Source organism: Kogia breviceps, chromosome 3 (genome assembly GCF_026419965.1).
Source record: "Kogia breviceps isolate mKogBre1 chromosome 3, mKogBre1 haplotype 1, whole genome shotgun sequence".
Classification (NCBI taxonomy): Eukaryota; Metazoa; Chordata; class Mammalia; order Artiodactyla; family Physeteridae; genus Kogia; species Kogia breviceps.
In genome coordinates, this window is record NC_081312.1 from 146312414 (window position 1) to 146332334 (window position 19921).

A 19921-nucleotide genomic window follows, 5' to 3' on the forward strand; every position below is an offset into this window, starting at 1 on the left:
GATGGAATGAATAGATCCAATTAAACAAATACTGGAAAAAATACTTAGCTCATAATTTTTTAAGTGATCAATGCAAATGCAAACTGCCATTTATTCAAGGGTGTGCTGCTTTATGACATTAATGTGCTCCTAAAGAGCTCAAATCAATGTTCTGTAAAATTGTTATAAATCTTGAATGAATCTTGAAATAAAATAATGAAACCTTTTGTCATATAAGTTTTTATTTAACTGTGTTGCTTGTCTACATGTTGAATTTTCTTCATGGCTTAACAGTATTCAGAGACCTACAGACAGGTAGATACATCAGCTTTTTTCTTATTTGCAGGGTCAATATCCCGTAATATGTGGCTTTTCCCATGAATACCATTCCTGGAAAAAAATTTTTTTCAAATTCTAATGACATACTAGAACCAAACATTGTGAAGAGTGTTCTATCCTGTAAAAAGAGCCTGAATTTTTTTATTCTTAAATAGTGGAATGATGTTGCATACATGAAATAAAAAAGCAGAAGATACAATGAAGTATTGCATGTGCTCAATATACATCCATTTATTAATGCATATGCCAGAGGATTGTATTGTACTATGCATTTGGAGACATCATTAACAAAGCACTTGCTTATCAATTTAACATGAATTAATGGATCTTACTGTCTCTGTTTTCACACCCAGTAACAGCATGGTTCTGGGAGTCATGATACTTTTCATTTCTGTTCTTAACATATCAGACCAGCTTGTTCACAAAGCACAGTGACTGTAACAGGATCTAGTTCCTGCATGTGTATGTTGCCCACTAACAGTTATGACCATAAGTTACAGCTACAAAGTACTGTTCTACAGCCAACTATTTAGGTACAGATTCTAAAAAGTCAAACCATAAAAACAGAGAAAATGCAAATATTCATAAACTATTTCATATTCAAACTCTAACCTAGTTACATTTTTATCTACCAAGCTGTAATAAGTTGTTTTCCTATTGCATTGTATGCATCTTGGGCTTATAAATAACATAAATTACAAAATTGTAAGCAATTTCTTCAGACTTCATTTTACATTTTTCACTAAATAGTTGAAGACATGACTTTTTGCTCCAGTGCAATATATAGTAATGCTGCATTCAGTACAAATTGTTGAATATTTCTAAAAAGAGAAAAGCATTTAACTGATTATAGCACTCAGTAAATAAGGAGTTAGTCATAACTGTCAGAAGGAAAACACTAACAGTATAATTACTTATCGTAGGTAATTTAAGAAACAAACCTTCCATCATACTCCTAAACTATTAGTTGTATGACTTTCTAAAGAATGAAATTTAGTAAAGCCAAGACGTAATGCTAGATGGCAAATGCTTCAACTTACCTTTTGTTTTTCTTTTTTTTACAAATGTGATGTGACCTTGGCAGTTTTAAAGAACAAGTTCTGTTGGTATATCAAACACTGTTAACAAACTATTTAGCATTACTTTTTATAAGTTTGCTTTAAGAGCATTTCTTCACAGTGATTTCAGAAAGGTTGGAAACCAGTTGGCATAAAATATTTCCCACATTTTCTATTTTAATATGTATGCAAAAATCATCACAATATATCTGCAACTATAAAATTACAAATGCTTTCTAGAAGTAACTGCATTTCTAGTCATGATAGAAAAGGGTATTTGTAAGACATCTATAATGAGGTAAGTCTAAATAAAATAGAATTTGAATAACAGATGCTTTCATATCTACTGGCCACATACACCAATGTAACAAGGACAACTAATGGACCAACTTAGAGGACTGATTTTTAGTGTGTTTAATGGATGAGAAATTGGTAATGAAATAAACATTTTAAAAGATATACTCTGGATATTTCACTTTACATCATCATTTTGGCACTTTATGGAACATTTATTTCTCAAAGACCAGAAATGGTATAAAAGTTCCACAGGTTTTCCACATACCTTGTAGACATTGTTCTTGAGTACTGGCAAACACTGAAACGTAGTGAAATAAACATTCCCGTGTATTTGCACATGCATGCAGTAGTCAAACAGTTATAGTTTGTGAATTCTCAAAGATGCTATCTTGCAGTATTTCTTTCAAGCACTCTCTTCAGCAGATCTTGTTTCAGATTTAAGTCTTACAAATTCTTTAGCCACATCGTCACTGGTCCTCTGGGAGAGGATTCTAAGGATAGTCAAACCAGTTTCATCCATAGAGACGTTTTTCAATAGGGGATACCATGCCCCGTGGCTTCCCTTTTCTGCTATGTTCTGGAGCTGAATTACTGTCATTCCGATAATTCGATCTTCTCTGGCAAAGCAGTAATCTTTAACTGAAAGGTGAAGTTCATAGGCCCGTGGGCAGTTTTCTTTACTCAGAATGCTGTGTGGATTAAAAATATGGATTTTGAGCATTTTCAAATAGGGATCAGTATGGTTCTAATAGATTGTTGAAAGTTTTATATACTGCTCAGAATATTATATTGGCAAATAGAGTATCATTGTCTTTGAACGCTGATGCAAATATCCTTTAAATTTTACTTAGATTGTTTTTACATAGCTATTACTCTGCAATCGAACTTAAAAACTTCTTTCCCTAGATAGAAATAGGAAATCAATCTAAAAATGCTTTACTGCCCTGATGTTAAGGATATTAATATAAACTGGAATTAAAATATTATGTTGTAATTAATCATTGGAGGCAAGGTCTCCCCAGTGATATAGGGGTAGGAGGCATTACTAGGGGGTCATGAAGCTAGGCCAGCGGGGATGGGTACCTTTTGGAAGAATTTCTGTGCCACTTCAACATCCGTTATTACAATTTCCTTTCTTTACCTCAGACTCCTGGATACGCTATTATATCTAGGAGCCTTTTCTTAGGGGAATACACTGCACAGACTGTCAAGCACTATTCACAAGATGTTAAATTGCATACAAATCTCCAGAATAAATCCGTTCCAGCAGAGCCTGGTGCTTCAATGCCAGCTCTTTCCTATGACAGCAGTTAGACCTGTCAAGATTGGGACTGAGGATGGCCTCTCCTAATAACAACCCAAGACAGCTTAGTGCAGAACTGAACCTAATGAAGAAGGCTGAGTGGTGAAACTCTGAGGATAATCCTTCCCTGCCCCTTATTTTAATTTGTCCTCAGATAGTCCTGACTTTTTAATGAATGCACATCTATTCCTCAGCAGTACAAGCTTCCAAATTCCTTCCTTTACTAAGTCATTTTTTCTGATCAAACATTTTGCTGAGTCAGACTTTTGTTTCCAGGTGACATTGACAACTAAACTGTGTACTTATTTTAAGAGACAATCTGAAATAACATACAAGAAGATGGAATCCTGGGGGGTAAGAATAGAATGGCAAAACATGATGGGATCTGGGTCTTCTTGTGAATTAAAATGAGTCAAAATGCCACCTTTTCCCAGAATTGTGGTCTTGGTAGCTCACAGTGTTGTATCTGAATATTGCAATATCCAAGTATTCCTAGAACCTTTTGGAAGACTTTTCAATTGGATCAAAGTTTTTGTGTAGTTTGGAGGAGCAGATAGGTGGAATCTTGTGAGCTGGTTTATTAGCAGGCATTATTAGTGGGATTAATCTGTTAGAACCCTTTCAATTGATGTGGTAGGATAGTTAAGTTTTAATGAGTGGTAAGAGAGTGAAATATTCAGAGAACAGAGTGCTGCAAGGTCTCTGGGAAATCGAGAATGCAAGATAACAAAGAATCAAACCAGTAAGGGGCAGTTTGGTAAGTGTGCATGTGTGTGCGTGTGTATGAAAGCCCCTAGGGCTTGGTCCTGTGTCCCTGCTCTCTATCTCTGGGTCAACTCATGTAGATCTGTAGAATTAATTACATCTATATGCAGATAATTCTCAAGTTATATCTAACTATGTATTTAATATCTCCTCTTCGATGTACTGTAGGCATCTCCAAATTAATAGATTTAAAACAAAATCTTTGATTTCCTCATCGCCTGTCTCTATTTCCCCATCTCAGTAACTCAACATCTACCCGATTGCTTATGCCAAAATCTAGGAGTCATCCTTGATTTTATTCAGTGCCAGATAGCTTCCGTTTGCTCCAACTGGATCCACTCTCCATCCTTCTTGTACTTTGCAGTACAGTGCTGACCTGTAAGGACTACACATATTGAGTTTCTCCATGCTCTGGCTTCCAGTTGGGTTTGGCCAAAAGGGGGCGTCATTCAAAAATGAGAAAAAAATGATGAGAATGAGGTCAGAGTTTATTTCTCTGGCTTCTTGCACGTGAGGCTCCCTCAAGGAGGTTGTTTTCCTCCATGGAAGGTCACTCTTCTAATAAGGTCAATGACTACAAATGAAGTTTCACAGTCCCGATTTTAGTGACTGCTCTTCCTTTCCTCTAGGCACAGGGCGGGTAATAACCTGGCTGTTACTAGCCCCATGTTACATCACTATTGCTTATAGTCCCTCTATTCTCACATCTTTGTACACTCCTTTGTAAATATAAGTCTTGAATTAATCTAAATTGAATGTCATTGGGATCCCAACTCATATACTCTTTCTTTCATAGTCTATCTCCAATCCACTGTAAATTCTATAGGATCTCTTAGAACTCCAAAACATATCCAAAATATTTCCACTTTTTTCCATCTCTTGACTACCTCCTTCCTCCCTAAGACTATCTGATCAGTCACTATTATCTCTTCCCTAGACTACTGCAGTAGCCTTCTAACTTATCTCTACATGTTTGGTCTTGCCTTCCCTATAGTTTCTTCTCTATATAGCAAACACAATAATCATTAATGATGTAAATCAAATTGTTCAAACCCTCATATGAAAATCCTTCAACGTCTCCTACTGAACTTAGAACGTGACCCAGGCTCCTTTACCACTGACTTCAAAGCCCTGTGTGATGTAGTACCTGACCACTTCTTCAAATTCATTTTATCTCACTCCCTTGCCCACTATATTACTGTTTCTTAAATATGTCAGGCATGCTCCTGCTTAGAATCCTTGCACTCGCAATTTTCCTTGTCCTAAAATGGTTTCAACTCTCTTCCCTACATGACTTGTTCTCTGTTTTCTCAGGTTCCTATTTAAAAGGCACATGCTCAGAGAGGCTTCCCTGAACACCCCGTCTAAGCAGCCAACCAATCACTGTATTATATCACCCTGTTTTAATGCTCTGCTTAGTACTATCATATGATAACTTTATTTATTTATGATGTTGTTTATCATATGTTATTTATCTCTAGAGAGTAACTTCCACAGAGCAAAGTCCTCCTTCTACATATATCCAATGCCTATACTATTGCCTGATACATGATAGGCACTGGACAAATATTAAACAAATGGAAGAGAACTAAAAACAGAGCCTGCTTCATTTGCCTTGAATCAATGATGAACAGGAATCCTTAAACCCATAGATTTTGCTTTCCTTAGCAAAGTCCAGTGCCTTTCCTACCCTGTGAGTTGCTCATGAGTGTAGCTCTACAATGCCTATTGCCTGGTTGAATAAAGGAGTCAGGTCATAACTTACAACTGAAATGTTTCATTATATTTTGGTGACCATGTGTTGCTTTTTGTCTTTGTGCCTTGTTTTCTCTTTTTGTCTCCGAGGTTGGGTCCCAGCATACAAACTTCCACAAAGGGGCGGAACATTGCAGTGGTCTGCCAGTTTAAGTCATTAATAGCAATCACTAAAAACCAAAAGGAAAGAGACAGGAATATAAAGTATTAGCAAACCAATGTGTGGAATCCTAGGCTTTCCCTTTGATCCTTAGAGTGAATTTTTATTTTTAAAAATGATGTATGAAGTTGTAACTTGCATTTCATAGCACCCTAACCCCACTGACAAGGAAAAACAATTTACTTTCTGGACTGCACGCTTGATGGTGCTTTCAGCTCTAAGCCATGTGGCATTGGGATGGCAAATGTTAGCTGTAATTGAAATTACAATCATTAATACTGAAAAGTTATGATTCTTGTTTAGGTGAAAAAATGATGCTTTTCATATTAAAATTATATGTTCATCATGAAATATTTAGAAAATATCCAGAAAATAGATTTAAAAAATCTATAATTTTATCACTCAGTAGAAATGACTGTTAATATTTTGTTACGATGTTTTCATCTTTATATATAGAATGGGATCATAATGTATTGCAGTCTTATAAGTAGCTTTATTTTTTAAGCCCATCGCGGGTAGCATTCTAATTTATTATATATTTTCCAACAGCAAATATTTCATTATATGTACATTTCATTCTCTATTTACCCAATCACATGTTGTTGCATATTATGGCGGTTTCCTAATTTCAGGCATCATAAATAATACTTAAATGAACATTCTTATACAGGTTTGCTCATCCTTTGATGATGATATCCTTAAGGAATTGTCTTACAATTAAATGTACTAATGCAAAAAGTTGATAAAACTTTTACCATTTGATATGCATTGTCAAAATATTTTTCAAATGTATTTAGTGACACTGGAATATATATATAATATATATAAAAGTCATGCCCACTTTTCTGTATGATTACCAGTACTGTATATAATCTATTATAGCCCATAGCAGTGTTACTTTTATAATACAAAGATACATTAGGTAATGCAATTTTAAAATATGTTAGAAGGCCATGTTTTTTTTTTTTTTTTTAAATTTTTTTTTTTTTTGCGGTATGCGGGCCTCTCACTGTTGTGGCCTCTCCCGTTGCGGAGCGCAGGCTCTGGACGCGCAGGCCTAGCGGCCATGGCTCACGGGCTTAGTTGCTCCGCGGCATGTGGGATCTTCCCGGACCAGGGCACGAACCCGTGTCTCCTGCATCGGCAGGCGGATTCTCAACCACTGCGCCACCAGGGAAGCCCCCGAAGGCCATGTTTTTGATTAAAGTAGATATTATTTAAAGTGACTAAATCTATAATAATATAAAAATAGAACATGGTTCTACTGAGCAAAGTATTAATCATTAAATTACATCTTTGAAATGACCCGTATTTTCAGATTGTGCTTTTACAATATAAAACCAATTGATTCAACCACCCATTTTAAAAGAATCAAACAGTTGTTGGAAATCACATAGAAAAAGTAGGTAGATTATGTGGATAGTAAGAACATGCTGACTTAACATCTAAAATGTCATTGGCAAGTTGGAGCCAACCATAGCACCAATGTTCAATGTATATCATAGCCTCAACCATAGAGAACATGTTCAATGTATACAGTTTTGAAATGTAATCACCAATGTATTTAAACCACTTAGATATTTCAAGTAACATAGGTTGAGTACCTGTACCATTCATTTTTTTTCAGTTTTAAATCAAAAGTTCTAGATTCATGAAGAAATTCCGAGCATGGCCTGAAATCATTTAATATAGATTTTTAAAGAGAGATTCAAGAAAAAACAACATTTTTGATATAATTATTTCCAGAGGCTAAAGTCTCATAGGCTGTTTTATCTACCTGGACCCGAAATATACCTTTTATAGTGACTTTATGCTCTCCTGTTCCTGGGGTGGCAGTGATGTCCACATGAACAGATATCTGACCCACTGAATCTCTGGAGGAGGGACCTGCAAATCAGCAAAAGTTTACTGGCCTGACCTTTCAGACCATTTAATAATGAACATCGGCATTCTGTGCACAAGGGACTGTAAAGTGTGATCATAGAAATAAATGGTTCTTTTCATTAACAGCACATAATAGATTTTGATAAATGTTCACTAAATTAAATCTGCTATGCAGGTTTGAGGCTTGGGTATAACCATATTTAGCCCATTTAGCTAAACTTTCATATAGTACTCAGATACCTTAAGGTACCCTCTTAGTATTACTATTGTTAAAAAAAAAAAAAAAAAAAAAAAAGCAGTTGCCTTACTAGGTACTTAATAAAGCTCTCCTCATTGTTGCTTATGTACAAAGATGTAACATGCCTTTCATTCCTTTGTGAAGTGCTTTTCTTCAGTGTACCACACCAGGGCACCCGGGATACATAGATGGCTCTACAGAGCACCTGCCCTCACAAGGCCCACACTAGACCAGGGGAGAGCAACATATACACATATTGCTGCATATAGTGTGATACATTCTAAAATAGATACATTTACAAGGTCGACTGATGGTATAAAAAGGAGTAGTCAATTCTACCCTGATAAAGGTTAGTCAAAGTTTAAGCATGTTGTATTGGAAAGTGCCTGTGATTTGGGGTCATATAAGCTTGAATTCAAATAATAGTTATGCTGTAGCTGGTTCTGTGATTGGAATTTGCTATGTTCTCAAGTCTTGGTTTTCTCATTTGTAAAACAGGGATAACTACATCAACCTCAAACACACACACACTTATCTATTAACATATCACCTATAAGCACGTATATTTTTTTTCACAAATAAAAGCACATACTCTAATTATCATTTACCTTGCCTTTGTCTTTTCACCTAAAAATATATTAAGAAGATCATTCCATTTCAGTATACATAAAGCTATGCCCCATTATCACTGCATTAACTACTCAGTGTTACCTGAGTACTTGCTTAAAAATGAATCACTAATCTGCTTACCAAATAATGAAAACATTAAAATATTTAAAACATTTAAAATAATGTTTAGCCTTTATTCCATTACATGAACATACCATTATTTATTTAACTACACTTTGGTTGCTTCTAATCTCTTGCTCTTATGAGCAAAATGTAACAAATAATTATTTTTCATATTTACAAGTTTATCTATAGTATAATTTGTAGAAATTGCATTTATTTGTCAGAGGTAGATGGAATTCTAATTTTGTCCCATAGAGATTTTGACCATTTACAATATATATGAGAGTAATAAGAATCGTATTTTTCTAAAATAAATGGCTAGTGACCAAGCTGAAAATGAAAGATTCTAAGAGACTTCCAATTTCTAACTTCAGAAAATCACTGGATTTCAGCCAGAACCTCTTAATAGGACCTGCTGAGAAGAGCTGCTTCACTACAAGCAGCTCTCTTACCCACACCCCACCCCAGCCATTTGATAAAAGAATTGAGAGATAGAAAGGAATCACTTTGGGCATTAGCCAAGGGACTGTTCATTGTTCTGTGGGAAGGGAAGAGTGGAAATGTTTCCTTTTCCTGAGGTGAAGGAAAGAAAACTCCAAGAGAAGTACTCCTAGACTCTGGAAGTGCCAGCAAGATGAGCATTTCATTTTTTAATTGGCTGCCTACTTAGCAGACCTGAGCATGGCCAAGTGAGGAACAGCAGGCCACAGAGTATGCCAGGACCTTCCCCTCTGCTTAAAGTCATGGTTGCTGAGAAATACGGGAGATGGCTCCTGAATGGCCTTGAAGTGCCAGAGTTGGGGTCAAGAGAGCGAAAATGTGATTGTAGGCTCTGGTTTTATCAGGGATTGTCACAGACATGGTAAAGAGGCAGGCCTCTCAAAGGAAGGTGCTATGCGCAGGTGAGGTGCAGCAGGAAAAAGTGGCCAGGTCTTGAGTCTTGGAAGAGTACATCAATGCCGTGGGGAACTATTTGGAGATAAGTTTCACACCAGCCTGTTCTATCAATCAAGCTTGTACTTCTCCTATGAGAAGGAGCTGGAAAAGCTCTACCACTAACTGAATAGACAATGACCTTTAAATAGATAATGACCACTAATGGCCACCATTGAAGTTTTTTAAAAATTTTATTTATTTGTTATTATTTTTGGCTGCATCGGGTCTTAGTTGTGGCACTTGGGATCTTCGTTGAGGCATGCGGGATCTTTCATTGCAGCATACGGGCTCTTTGCTGCGGCTCATGGGCTTCTCTCTAGTTGTGGCCCGCATGTTTTCTCTCTCTAGTTGTGGTGCGTGGGTTTTCTCTCTCTGGTTGTGGTGCGTGGGCTCTCTAGTTGAGGTGCACGAGCTCAGTAGTTGTGGCACATGGGCTTAGTTGCCCCTGGGCATGTGGGATCTTAGTTCCCTGACCAGGGATCGAACCCACGTCCCCTGGGTTGGAAGGTGAATTCTTTACCACTGGACCATCAGGGAACTCCTCAACCGTTGAAGTTTAAATAAAGAGTCATCTCTCTCTTTTCTCTCTTTCCTTCCTCCTCAATATCAGGGAAACTACATCCAGGAGAAAGAGGAAAGGTACACATTACAGAAGCTCATGTCTTCCTCCACCTCCTGCTTCTACTGCTAGAGTCACCATTTCCCCCTGCTTGTGTAGAAAGGAGAGCTTTGAATCTAATAAGTGATTAAAACTTTAATGTGAGCAGAACAAGGTCTTAGAACCTGAATAACTTTCTAATAGTGCAAGTAATTAACATGGTACATACCTGGGTGTTGATATCGGTGAGGGAGGTGTCTATGCAGTAGAAAGTAGGGCTCATAAGAGGAGCTGATAACACTTTTTGGAAAAATAAAATAGTTTGATATCATTCCTAAACTGGTGACATCTTTATGATATGAAGAATAGAATATATCTTCCCATTATTCAAGTCTCCTTTTGTGTATTTCAATTATGTTTTACATTTTTCTTCATGTTAATGTTGAACATTTTAAAAGCTTATTCCTAGTTGTGGTATCTCATCCTATTTTAAATGGGGCCGTTTATTCCATTATATTGTATAACAGGAAGGCTAGTGATTTTTGTATTTTTTTTTATTCAGCCAACTGAATTTTTAATGAAAGATTTACGTTTACCCCTTTTGAGTAAATGAAATACAATCATATTATTTTCAGTGAATGACACTTCTCCTTTCCAGTTTTTATATCTCATATTGTTTGCCTTGGCTAATTTTATTAGCTTATGTTTCTAATACTATATTCCATGACAGTGTTAGAAGTGGACATGTTTGTTATCCTCCATTTGGCTCTCCAAATTCATTTTCCACCGTTCTCCAGTCTGCCCTTAGATGCACAATTCAATGGTCTCCTCTATACTGTACTGCCGCTGAGAAGTCCTGGCAAGGTAGGGGAAGGAGGGAGTAGAGTCGGGTCAGGTATTTATTTCTTTAGTCTCCTTCCTGTGGGGTCACGTTTTGCTGGCTGAATCCTGCAACCAAAAATCAAAATTCCCCTCACCAGCCCTCAATAGGCAACAGTCTCTTTCCTGGTTTTAGGAGCTGCTTCCTCCCTTGTTATTTTTGTTGCAGGGAGGTTAGTTTACTATTTTTTCTGGTCTCTTTATATCCAGCACATACCTTTGTCCATAGTTTCTCCATTAAATCCTTCTCAAATAATCTTAATTGGGTGTGTCATCTGATTCCTACTGCGACCTTGGCTAATAGAGTTAACATCTTTGATTTGCTCATAACTTTAATGGAAATGCCTCTAGTATTTTCACAATATTCTTAGGTCTTGAGGAACATTGAGACAATTTTTTTTTGTGGGGGAGACAGGACATAAAATATGGATACTCCCTACTTAACGGTTACCATGATGGATTTTACAGGGGAGAAAATGCTTAAGGAGGCTCTTGAAGGCTGAGTTGAAATTCATTTTTTTTTAGACAAATGAGCAGGAAATAGCATGTGCCCATATGTGGATGCATAAAACAGAATGGTGTGTCCTGGCAATTGCAAGGAGTTCATTATGGATGGAGCAAGCATAGATGGAGTAACAAGAGGAAATGTTAAAGAAAATGTTGGTCCTTTGAATGCCATTTAAAAGTTGTTAGACAAAAAAATAAATAAATAAATAAATAAATAAATAAATAAAAGTTGTTAGACATTGTCTTGGAGATACAGAGAAGTCTTTTAAAGTTTTGGCTACGGGTGGCATAGTCAGACCTAGATTTTGAAAGAATTAGTCTCATTTGTGTAAAAGATAGATCATTTTTATCACCCTATTCCCTTCTGGAAAACCTCCCACTTGCATCTTATTATATCATGAATCAAATCCTAAAACCCAGCCCCTTGCAAGGATGCTTCTGATGACCTTTCCTTTATCTGCACTTCTGGTCCATGTTGTTGTCTTTGGCTTAATTCTTCAAAACTTCCTTCATGTTTTCATCAACTCAAACCACATGTTTGGAACATCCTCCCTCCATTATCTTATGAAGCTCTGTCCAAACACCTCTACTGTAAAATACTCATTTTTATTATTCTGTAAAAATAATCTGTAGTTATATTCCTGATTTCCTCAAATACTATAGCATAGTATAAAAAAACTGGGCAATGAAATCATACTTCCCTGATCATGAATCTGGTCTGTCACTCATTAACAGTTTAAAACTTCATAAACTTGCATTTCCTTGTTTGTAAAATGAGGATAAACCCACCTATGTGGCAACATTATGGTGAGGCTAAAAAGGGAAAATTTTGAAAAATATGTAGGATATTATGTGCCTTGCACATAACAGCTATCTGGTAAATGGATCCAAGTTTATGATGATAATAATTCTTAATAAGAATATTTCAAAGTTATTAAATACCTCAAAGATTCATAGAAAAATTATGGAGAAAAATCCATTGATGCTATAGTTATCTAAATCAAATACTGCGATACGACAACACGAGTGACTGGAGTTCTCCCCAACAACTTTGGAATTCTTACTTTCTTCAGTAAGATTTTCTGGGTTGAGTACACTAGAGATGGAAGGTTTTTAAGAGCCCTCATGTTGAATGTCTATTAGGGAATATTCTTCCCCACTATGATGTATCAATAAAACCTTTGATTAATCAAGAATTCAGTGAAATGAGTTTTCTTGATTACTAAAGGTTTTTTGTTTGTTTGTTTAACTATTGTTGAAATCAGAGTAAGTCTGAGATGGTGTCTCAGCAACACTGAAAATGCATCCAGATTGTGTATTTGTCTCTGTTGTTACACCAAGGATCACAGCCTGCTCAGTACCTGGGTTTGTGGTTAAGACTTTTATGTGTGGTCTTATATGTATTACTATAAGCAGTAATGTAGCAATGGCTGGTTTCTGCCCAGAGTAAACATCTAGAAATTATGGTCAGGAAAGCTATTGATTTAACAGATTTGTAAATGAGAAAAGCCTTCCATCAGAGCACTCACCAGGAGGTACTAAAATTTCTTCATCTGAGTTTCTAACCAGAAACTTTACCAAGGTAATTTAAAGGCTTTAACTGTGTTGTTATAGAATTTGATTTTTATTGGAGAATATATAAAACTTGAATTAGGAAAATATGTGAGTTTCTCTTTGGTGCTCTTACTTATGGAGGAGAAATTTTATGCTGTTTGAAAACAACTAACAGCTAAAGAAATGTGCCTAAAGCTTTTTAAAAGGTACTATAATGCATAGATATGTTTCTCCCTTTCCCAAACTGCTGCTCTCTCGTCCTCCACTTGTACATCCTAACTCTGTGTGTTTTCTAAAAAGATTTGGAGGGCTGTATTGGTGGGGAAAAGCATGTTAAAAATCAAACTTATGGGGCTTCCCTGGTGGCGCAGTGGTTGAGAGTCTGCCTGCCGATGCAGGGGACATGGGTTCGAGCCCTGGTCTGGGAAGATCCCATATGCTGCGGAGCAACTGGGCCGGTGAGCCACAACTGCTGAGCCTGCGCGTCTGGAGCCTGTGCTCCACAGCAAGAGAGGCCACAATAGTGAGAGACCCGCGTACCGCGATGAAGAGTGGCCCCCACTTGCCGCAACTGGAGAAAGCCCTCGCACAGAAACGAAGACCCAACACAGCCAAAAATAATTAATTAATTAAAAATGAATATCTGCTTAAAAAAATATATCAAACTTATGTACTCAGCAGTCCCTGAACAATTTTGTGGAAACTCTTGGGTGGAAACATTGATTAGAAAATACACATTTCCTTTTCTAACATAAAATGTGAAATTTACTGCTTAACCAAGTTAAACATAGTCTTGAGAGCTGCCTGCTTAATATGGTACAATCGTAAAAAAGTGGAATTAGGAATGTGACCGTTTTCTGACAATTTTGAGTAGATGCAACTAGTGTAAAAGGTTTTATCATTATTGCAATTATTGCTTAATAGTCATGCTATGCATAATTGTCTCCTGAGAACTCCAGGTTTGTGCTTCCATGGCACAGTGTTTATACCACTCTTAGCACCTATGTTATACCTAGTATTGTAGTTACTTATGCAGATATTTTTCTTCCTAACTATATTCCATAATGGCAGGAAGCCTCTATTCATATTAATAATCCATACTTCTTATCTCTAATTCATACAATAAACATAATATTCTTTTGATACATATTAAATGGCCAGTTTATATTTATTCATTGATTAAACATGAGAGCAGTCCTCACTTTGCACGGGTTTTCATGTTCCATGATACACCTGGATTTCAGTGCCCACAGTTTAGTTAAATAGCACCCATTTCCCACTGACACATTCAAATTTCAGTTATCATGGCCTATTGAACGTGTATCATTGCCTAAAGTACAAACTTTGCTGCTAGTTTCTTAGTCCACAAATCATCATATAAGCGACAGACAGGTATTATCATCAGCAACCAATGACATCACTTCTTTTAAAGTCTGTTGGTGCTTGGTCACTGTGCCCCTGTCCAGTTCATACATAGCAAAGTGTGTAGTTGTGTTGCTGCCTTGTTTTCCAGTGATAAAAACCTGGATAATAAAAAGAGGGAATGCACCAGAAAAGAAGAAAGTACAACTAAGGAACAAAAAGTGATAACACTGGAGTCAAATTTGTATAGAATGTAAATGGATTAATAGAAAAAAAATTACTGACCTTGTGAACGTTGACATTACTGCCCATGCAAGGCTCTAGAGAAGCAGACAAGGAACTTAATGAAAAGTGACCTTATCGACATAAATGAGAAAGAAGATGAAGATGTCCTAGTAGAGGTGACACTGGAGAAAAACTTCACATTAAAGGAACTCTGAGATATGTTACTGCATCGAAAGCAGGAAGGATAAACTGTTGGTGACTGATCCAAACTTTGGAATGACAATTCACCAAGGCACAGAAAAGATGCTTGCTCCTTATAGGTATGTGACGAGAAGAAAGAGTCAAGTACTGTTCAAACTACACTCGATAAGATTTTAAAAAGAAACGAAGTGCTTTAATTCTCTATGTTTCTAATGCTTCCAATTACAGCATATTAAATAGATGTTTTCTCTTTTTTCGTTTCCCTATACATTTATAGCTGACAGCAAAAGATTTTGTTGCTTTTGACAGAATGTTTTCAAAAGTCTTGGTAGAAGTATAATTTTCCCCATTAATTAGCAGGATTGCTTTGAACAGTTTCAGTTTGCACAACTTATTTTTTATGATTGTACATATTTGAGTTGATTCATTTTAATACCTTTGCAGTTGCTGAAACAATACCTTTGTAGTTGCTGAAACTATGGAAGCTGCTTAATTCAGTCAGATGTGATTTACATCTGTGTTGCACTGTGCAATAGAGTTTTCTTCCCATTTGGTGGGGTTGGTTTGCTATAACCTTGATCTGATCCATCTAACATTTGCATGGTGAAATCTGTTGATTGCCTATCCTGGAATAAAAATGGTATTGAATAGAAGCATCTTCAGGTTGAAGAAGGTATATATCAATCAAGCAGTTACTTTGCAAAAAGAGAAAAAAAGGTAACGTATAAGGGATTTCCATTTGTGATGGAATGAAATATGAAAATAATCTAATATGGAGCTTGTCATTAATCTATTTGACAATTTTTATGAGCATTTAATGAAGATTTAATCAGACGCTATGCCTGTTGCATAATCTTGTCTATTCTAAATCCATAGAAATTAGGCTATTGTGCCTCAGCTCAACATCTGGGCCCCCAGAATGTGTCCTTTATCACCAACATTATTGGATCATGAATACCAAACTCTCTATTCAGAAATGAGTAATGCGCATGTGAGTAAACATTGGCAAAGGGCAGGAGGATGAAAGAACTGATTGTTTTATTTGAAGTTCTCTTTAGAAGAGAAGATTTTGATAAAAATCTTTTTGATAATAGATCCTGATTACTATCAGATTATGATATAGCATTATATAAGCACCCTAATAGAGATTGTCTCTCACCCAACATAATTTTAGTACATTCTGTGAATGAATAATTTAAAAAACATTTAGTAATGATTATTCATGTAATGTTTTAAATAATTACCTCCAAGTCTCAATTAGCATCCTGTAAAATATTAGATGAAAAATATCACAGCTGCTCAAGTCATTTGTACAAGTTTACCAAACTGCTTAAGCCCCTGACAAAGGGGTTTGAATCAGTCCTCATGGGACTTTGCTGCCCCTCAAAGGAAAGGTGTGGTGAATTCATGAGGGATGACCACTCTGGCAATGTCATAGTTCAGTATCAGCTGACCTGCCCTACTTCTCCTCCCACCTTCAAGTCTAGGACTCCAGCTGGGAGTAACTTACCTCCATTTAGGTTTCTAGGTCGTTAGATATCATCAGAGGTGGTAGGGGTAGAATAAACCAGGAAGTGGCTTGACTTAAGCCCCATTCCTTCTCTTATGCCTTTTGTGCTTTCCTCATGTTCCTTCATTGTTCTTTGCTCATTATCTCCATATTATTTAACATTTATATTTGAAGTAATTCATGGTAATGATAACAATTATGGGTACAAGTTTTGACTACTTGTGTGTGCCAGGCATTGTGCTGAATGTTTTAAGGATAAGCTCGTGCTCTTATATCAGATAAAGGTATTGTGTACATTTTACAGATGGTGCAATTGGGCACGGATGTTAGTTACCTGTCAAAGTCAGTAAATGGAAAACTGAAATTTGACCTCAGATTTCTGACATGCTGTGATGTTCATTGAATAGCTTCTGTTCTACTCTTTCCCCCTCCCCCTTCCTTTTTTCACATCAAAGAGGAGAAAGCAAACTGTCTTGGTGGTTTTGATTTATATTTTTGTTAATGGCATTTAAAGTCTTGGTGAACTAAAAGGCAGAAGAAGATGTGAAATCTAAGACAAAGAACATACTGCATAGACAGAAAGCATCTATGTATCTTAAGGTTACTTTTGTGTGTGTGATAATATTTAGTTTTCATTTGCAGCTTTTTCTATTAAGCCCCATGGTAATCATTCAAATGTATATTTAAATTAATTTTGTGTTCTAGGATGCTTATGGTTTCGTAGCTCTCTGTGTTTTATCCTTAAACCTACTATTGACTGAAACATCTTATATTGTAACTTTATATCAGTGAGTTTCCATGGCTATAGCATGCTTGAATTAGTTGCTGAAAAATTAATCAGTGATTACTAAGATTTGAAATGTGTCAAATCCTGGAAGTAAGTCACTATGCTAGTTGGGTATCTTTTTAGAATTGTTTTGGAAAGTTTAGTTATCTTAGCCTGAAATATTTTAGTATTGAAAAATATATAGTTTTAATGTTAGAACTAGATTGGGCTTTGGAAACTATTTGATCTGATATCTTTGTTTTAGAGGTAAGGAAGTTGAGGCTAAGTGTCTTGTACAAATTTCCATAGCTTGGCAGTATCAGTGGTGGGTCTTGTTATTTTCAGTGAAGGTCTCTTTCCACTGACAAACTAGCTTGCCTCTAAAAAGGTCTTCTGGAATTCACATAATGGGACAGACTTTCAAAGAATAGTAGAATTTGGGAAGTAGGTAGGATGTGGATATGGACAGTCACTGCTGATTTTTCCTACTAGAAACTCAGAAGTGGCAAAAATCAGAAAATTAAACTTTCAATTCTAACTAGTGCCTAAGCATTATTTCTAACCATTATCTATTTCACCTCTCTTTTAAGCATCTCTCTTTTAAGATCTTTTCATTAGCACCATGACTACTAGCAAACACTACTACCTGGAGGAGAATGAGATGAGAAAGAGTATTCTCATAAGGCAGTATGTATTCACACCATGTAAATCATTGTTGGTAGGAAGAGACTAGAGTAGGATACGTTTTGAGGGATGAGAGCTTTAGGACATGTCTTTTCTTCTTGGTAGTCACTGACGATGTCAATAAGCGTAGTAGTAGAAACTGAGCTAGTTTAGATAAGTGAAGTCAGGCTAGGGGCTATACACCCCACAGCTTCAAATGGTTGGAACTATCAGTAACCAAGGATTTTTGAGATGTGGCTAAGGGTAATCCAGTTTACCTGAATGTATGATCTGAATAGATCTTCTTATTTGAGGATAAATATACATATAAAACTCAGAGGCTTCTGAAAAAAAATTCTAAAGCACAAGGGAAAGGTAACAATGTCTCAAGGACTCAGGCAAAAGCCTATTGCTGGAAATGATGCTCCTGAAGAAACCACAATGAAAAATGGAGTCATAATCAAATGCATAAGAAAAGCAAATTTCTTGAGCTTAAAAAAAGCCCTCAACTTTTAAAGAATTCAATTTGTTTTAGAAAAATTAAAAAGCACAAACTATACCTATGTATATCCAGGTGAAAAGGAGAAGAAGAGAAGGAGAAGGAGGAGAAAAAGAGGAGGAAGAGGAAGAAAGGAGAACAGGTGGAAGAAGAAATGTATCCAAGAAGAAAAGGGAAAGAATTTCAGCTGGCCTATAGTTTTCCTCACAAAATAAAAATCAGAAGGAAATGAGCAATGTCTACAAAGTTATGAGGGAGAGAGTCTATGACCATTGAATTTTAAATCTAGGAAAGTTGTTTCTCATGTATGAATGAAAGAAAATGTAATTCAAGAGCCAATAAAATTCATTTTACACACACACACACACACACACACACACACACACACACACACACACACAGAGTTTCCCCAGAGACTATGACTTGGAGAGATATTTCAGCCAAAAGAACCTCAGACTGGGGAAGTTGTGTTGTAGAAAGTATGTCAGTAAGCAATAGCATGATTTAGATTAACTATCAGGTGGATATCAAATGGATATATCTTCCTTATTAGATTTGAATTTATTATGGCAAGCGTAGTCTTATTTAGTTTTATATTCCCAGTGTCTATCTCTGTGCATGGCATAGTGAAGGAGCTCCATAAGAGGAGAATGAACAGAAATTTGGATGATGTGTGGATTGAACAGGAAGGTAGGTGTTAGGGATGAACTCTTTAATGGGAAAGTAACTTTGAAGAGTTTGTTCTCTTCGTTTTAATGTTTTAGTGTTGTGTAAGTGAATCAGTGGTAAAATAATGAAATTATAGGCGTGCTTAAAGCAGATTTTCCTTATCAAATAAATGGGTATTGATCTATGTCTGGCTTCCATTACACAGAAGTAGTCTCTCTTTCAGTACAACAGCTACAGAGGAAAGTTACCATCTTTGCAGGAAAAATGTGCAAATAAAAACAATTCATGTGAAGAGATGACTATGGAGTTTAAATTTGCTTTGTAGCAGCTTAGAGATGCGAATGGCAATCCCTTCATTATACAGGTTCTGGGAGTTTGGGGTTGTGGGTATTAGCTATGGAGCTAGTCTTACCTTGAGTAAAATTTCAATTTTAGAGATTTTATACATATTTTGCTAAATTTATTTGTAAGTATTCTTTTATTCCTATTTTAAATAGGATTCTTTTTTATTTCACATTCTAATTAGCTATTAGTTTTGTAAAGTTATGCTGTTGAGTTTGTACATTGATTTTGTAGTGAACGATTTCATGGAAAAGTCTTATTAGTTCCAATAGTTTCCCTATAGAATTGCTTATGCTTTTTATGTAAATAATTATGTTGTCTGCTTATAAGGACTTTTTTTTTTCTTTTCAATTCTCTTATTTTTGTGTAGAGAACAAGATGATAATCTCCCTAATTAATTTTATATGTATATAACATTGAGACAAAAACTTAATATGGAGAGTATAAAAAGAAGGCCTAGCTAAATTAATTTATGTATATAACTACAAAAATTCTAAATAAAATATCGATAAAATACAACCCTATCACCAAGTAGGGTTTATCTTAACAAGAAATGGTTGTTTTTACTATTATCCTAATAAATATCACTAGAAACGTTTCTCATAAATTCTGAAAAAGGATTTTATAAATTTCAGTGCCCATTCATGATAAAATCTCTTAGTTATTCAGATTTGAAGGATGGTTCCTAACTGTGATAAAG

The 19921-nt window shown here is 35.9% G+C and overlaps 1 protein-coding gene across 1 annotated transcript in view; it reads right to left on the reverse strand.

Annotated features, from left to right (window-relative positions):
- Window positions 1-207: 207 nt before the first annotated feature.
- UNC13C (unc-13 homolog C) overlaps window positions 208-19921 on the reverse strand; it is a 607361-nt gene continuing 587647 nt past the window's right edge. The window contains exons 30-32 of the mRNA XM_059056161.2: window positions 7451-7543; window positions 5507-5666; window positions 208-2362 (exon numbers count right to left, since the gene is read on the reverse strand). Coding sequence (XP_058912144.1) covers window positions 2077-2362; window positions 5507-5666; window positions 7451-7543 — 539 coding nt within the window. The 3' untranslated portion in view covers window positions 208-2076. The remainder of the gene's footprint in view (window positions 2363-5506; window positions 5667-7450; window positions 7544-19921) is intronic.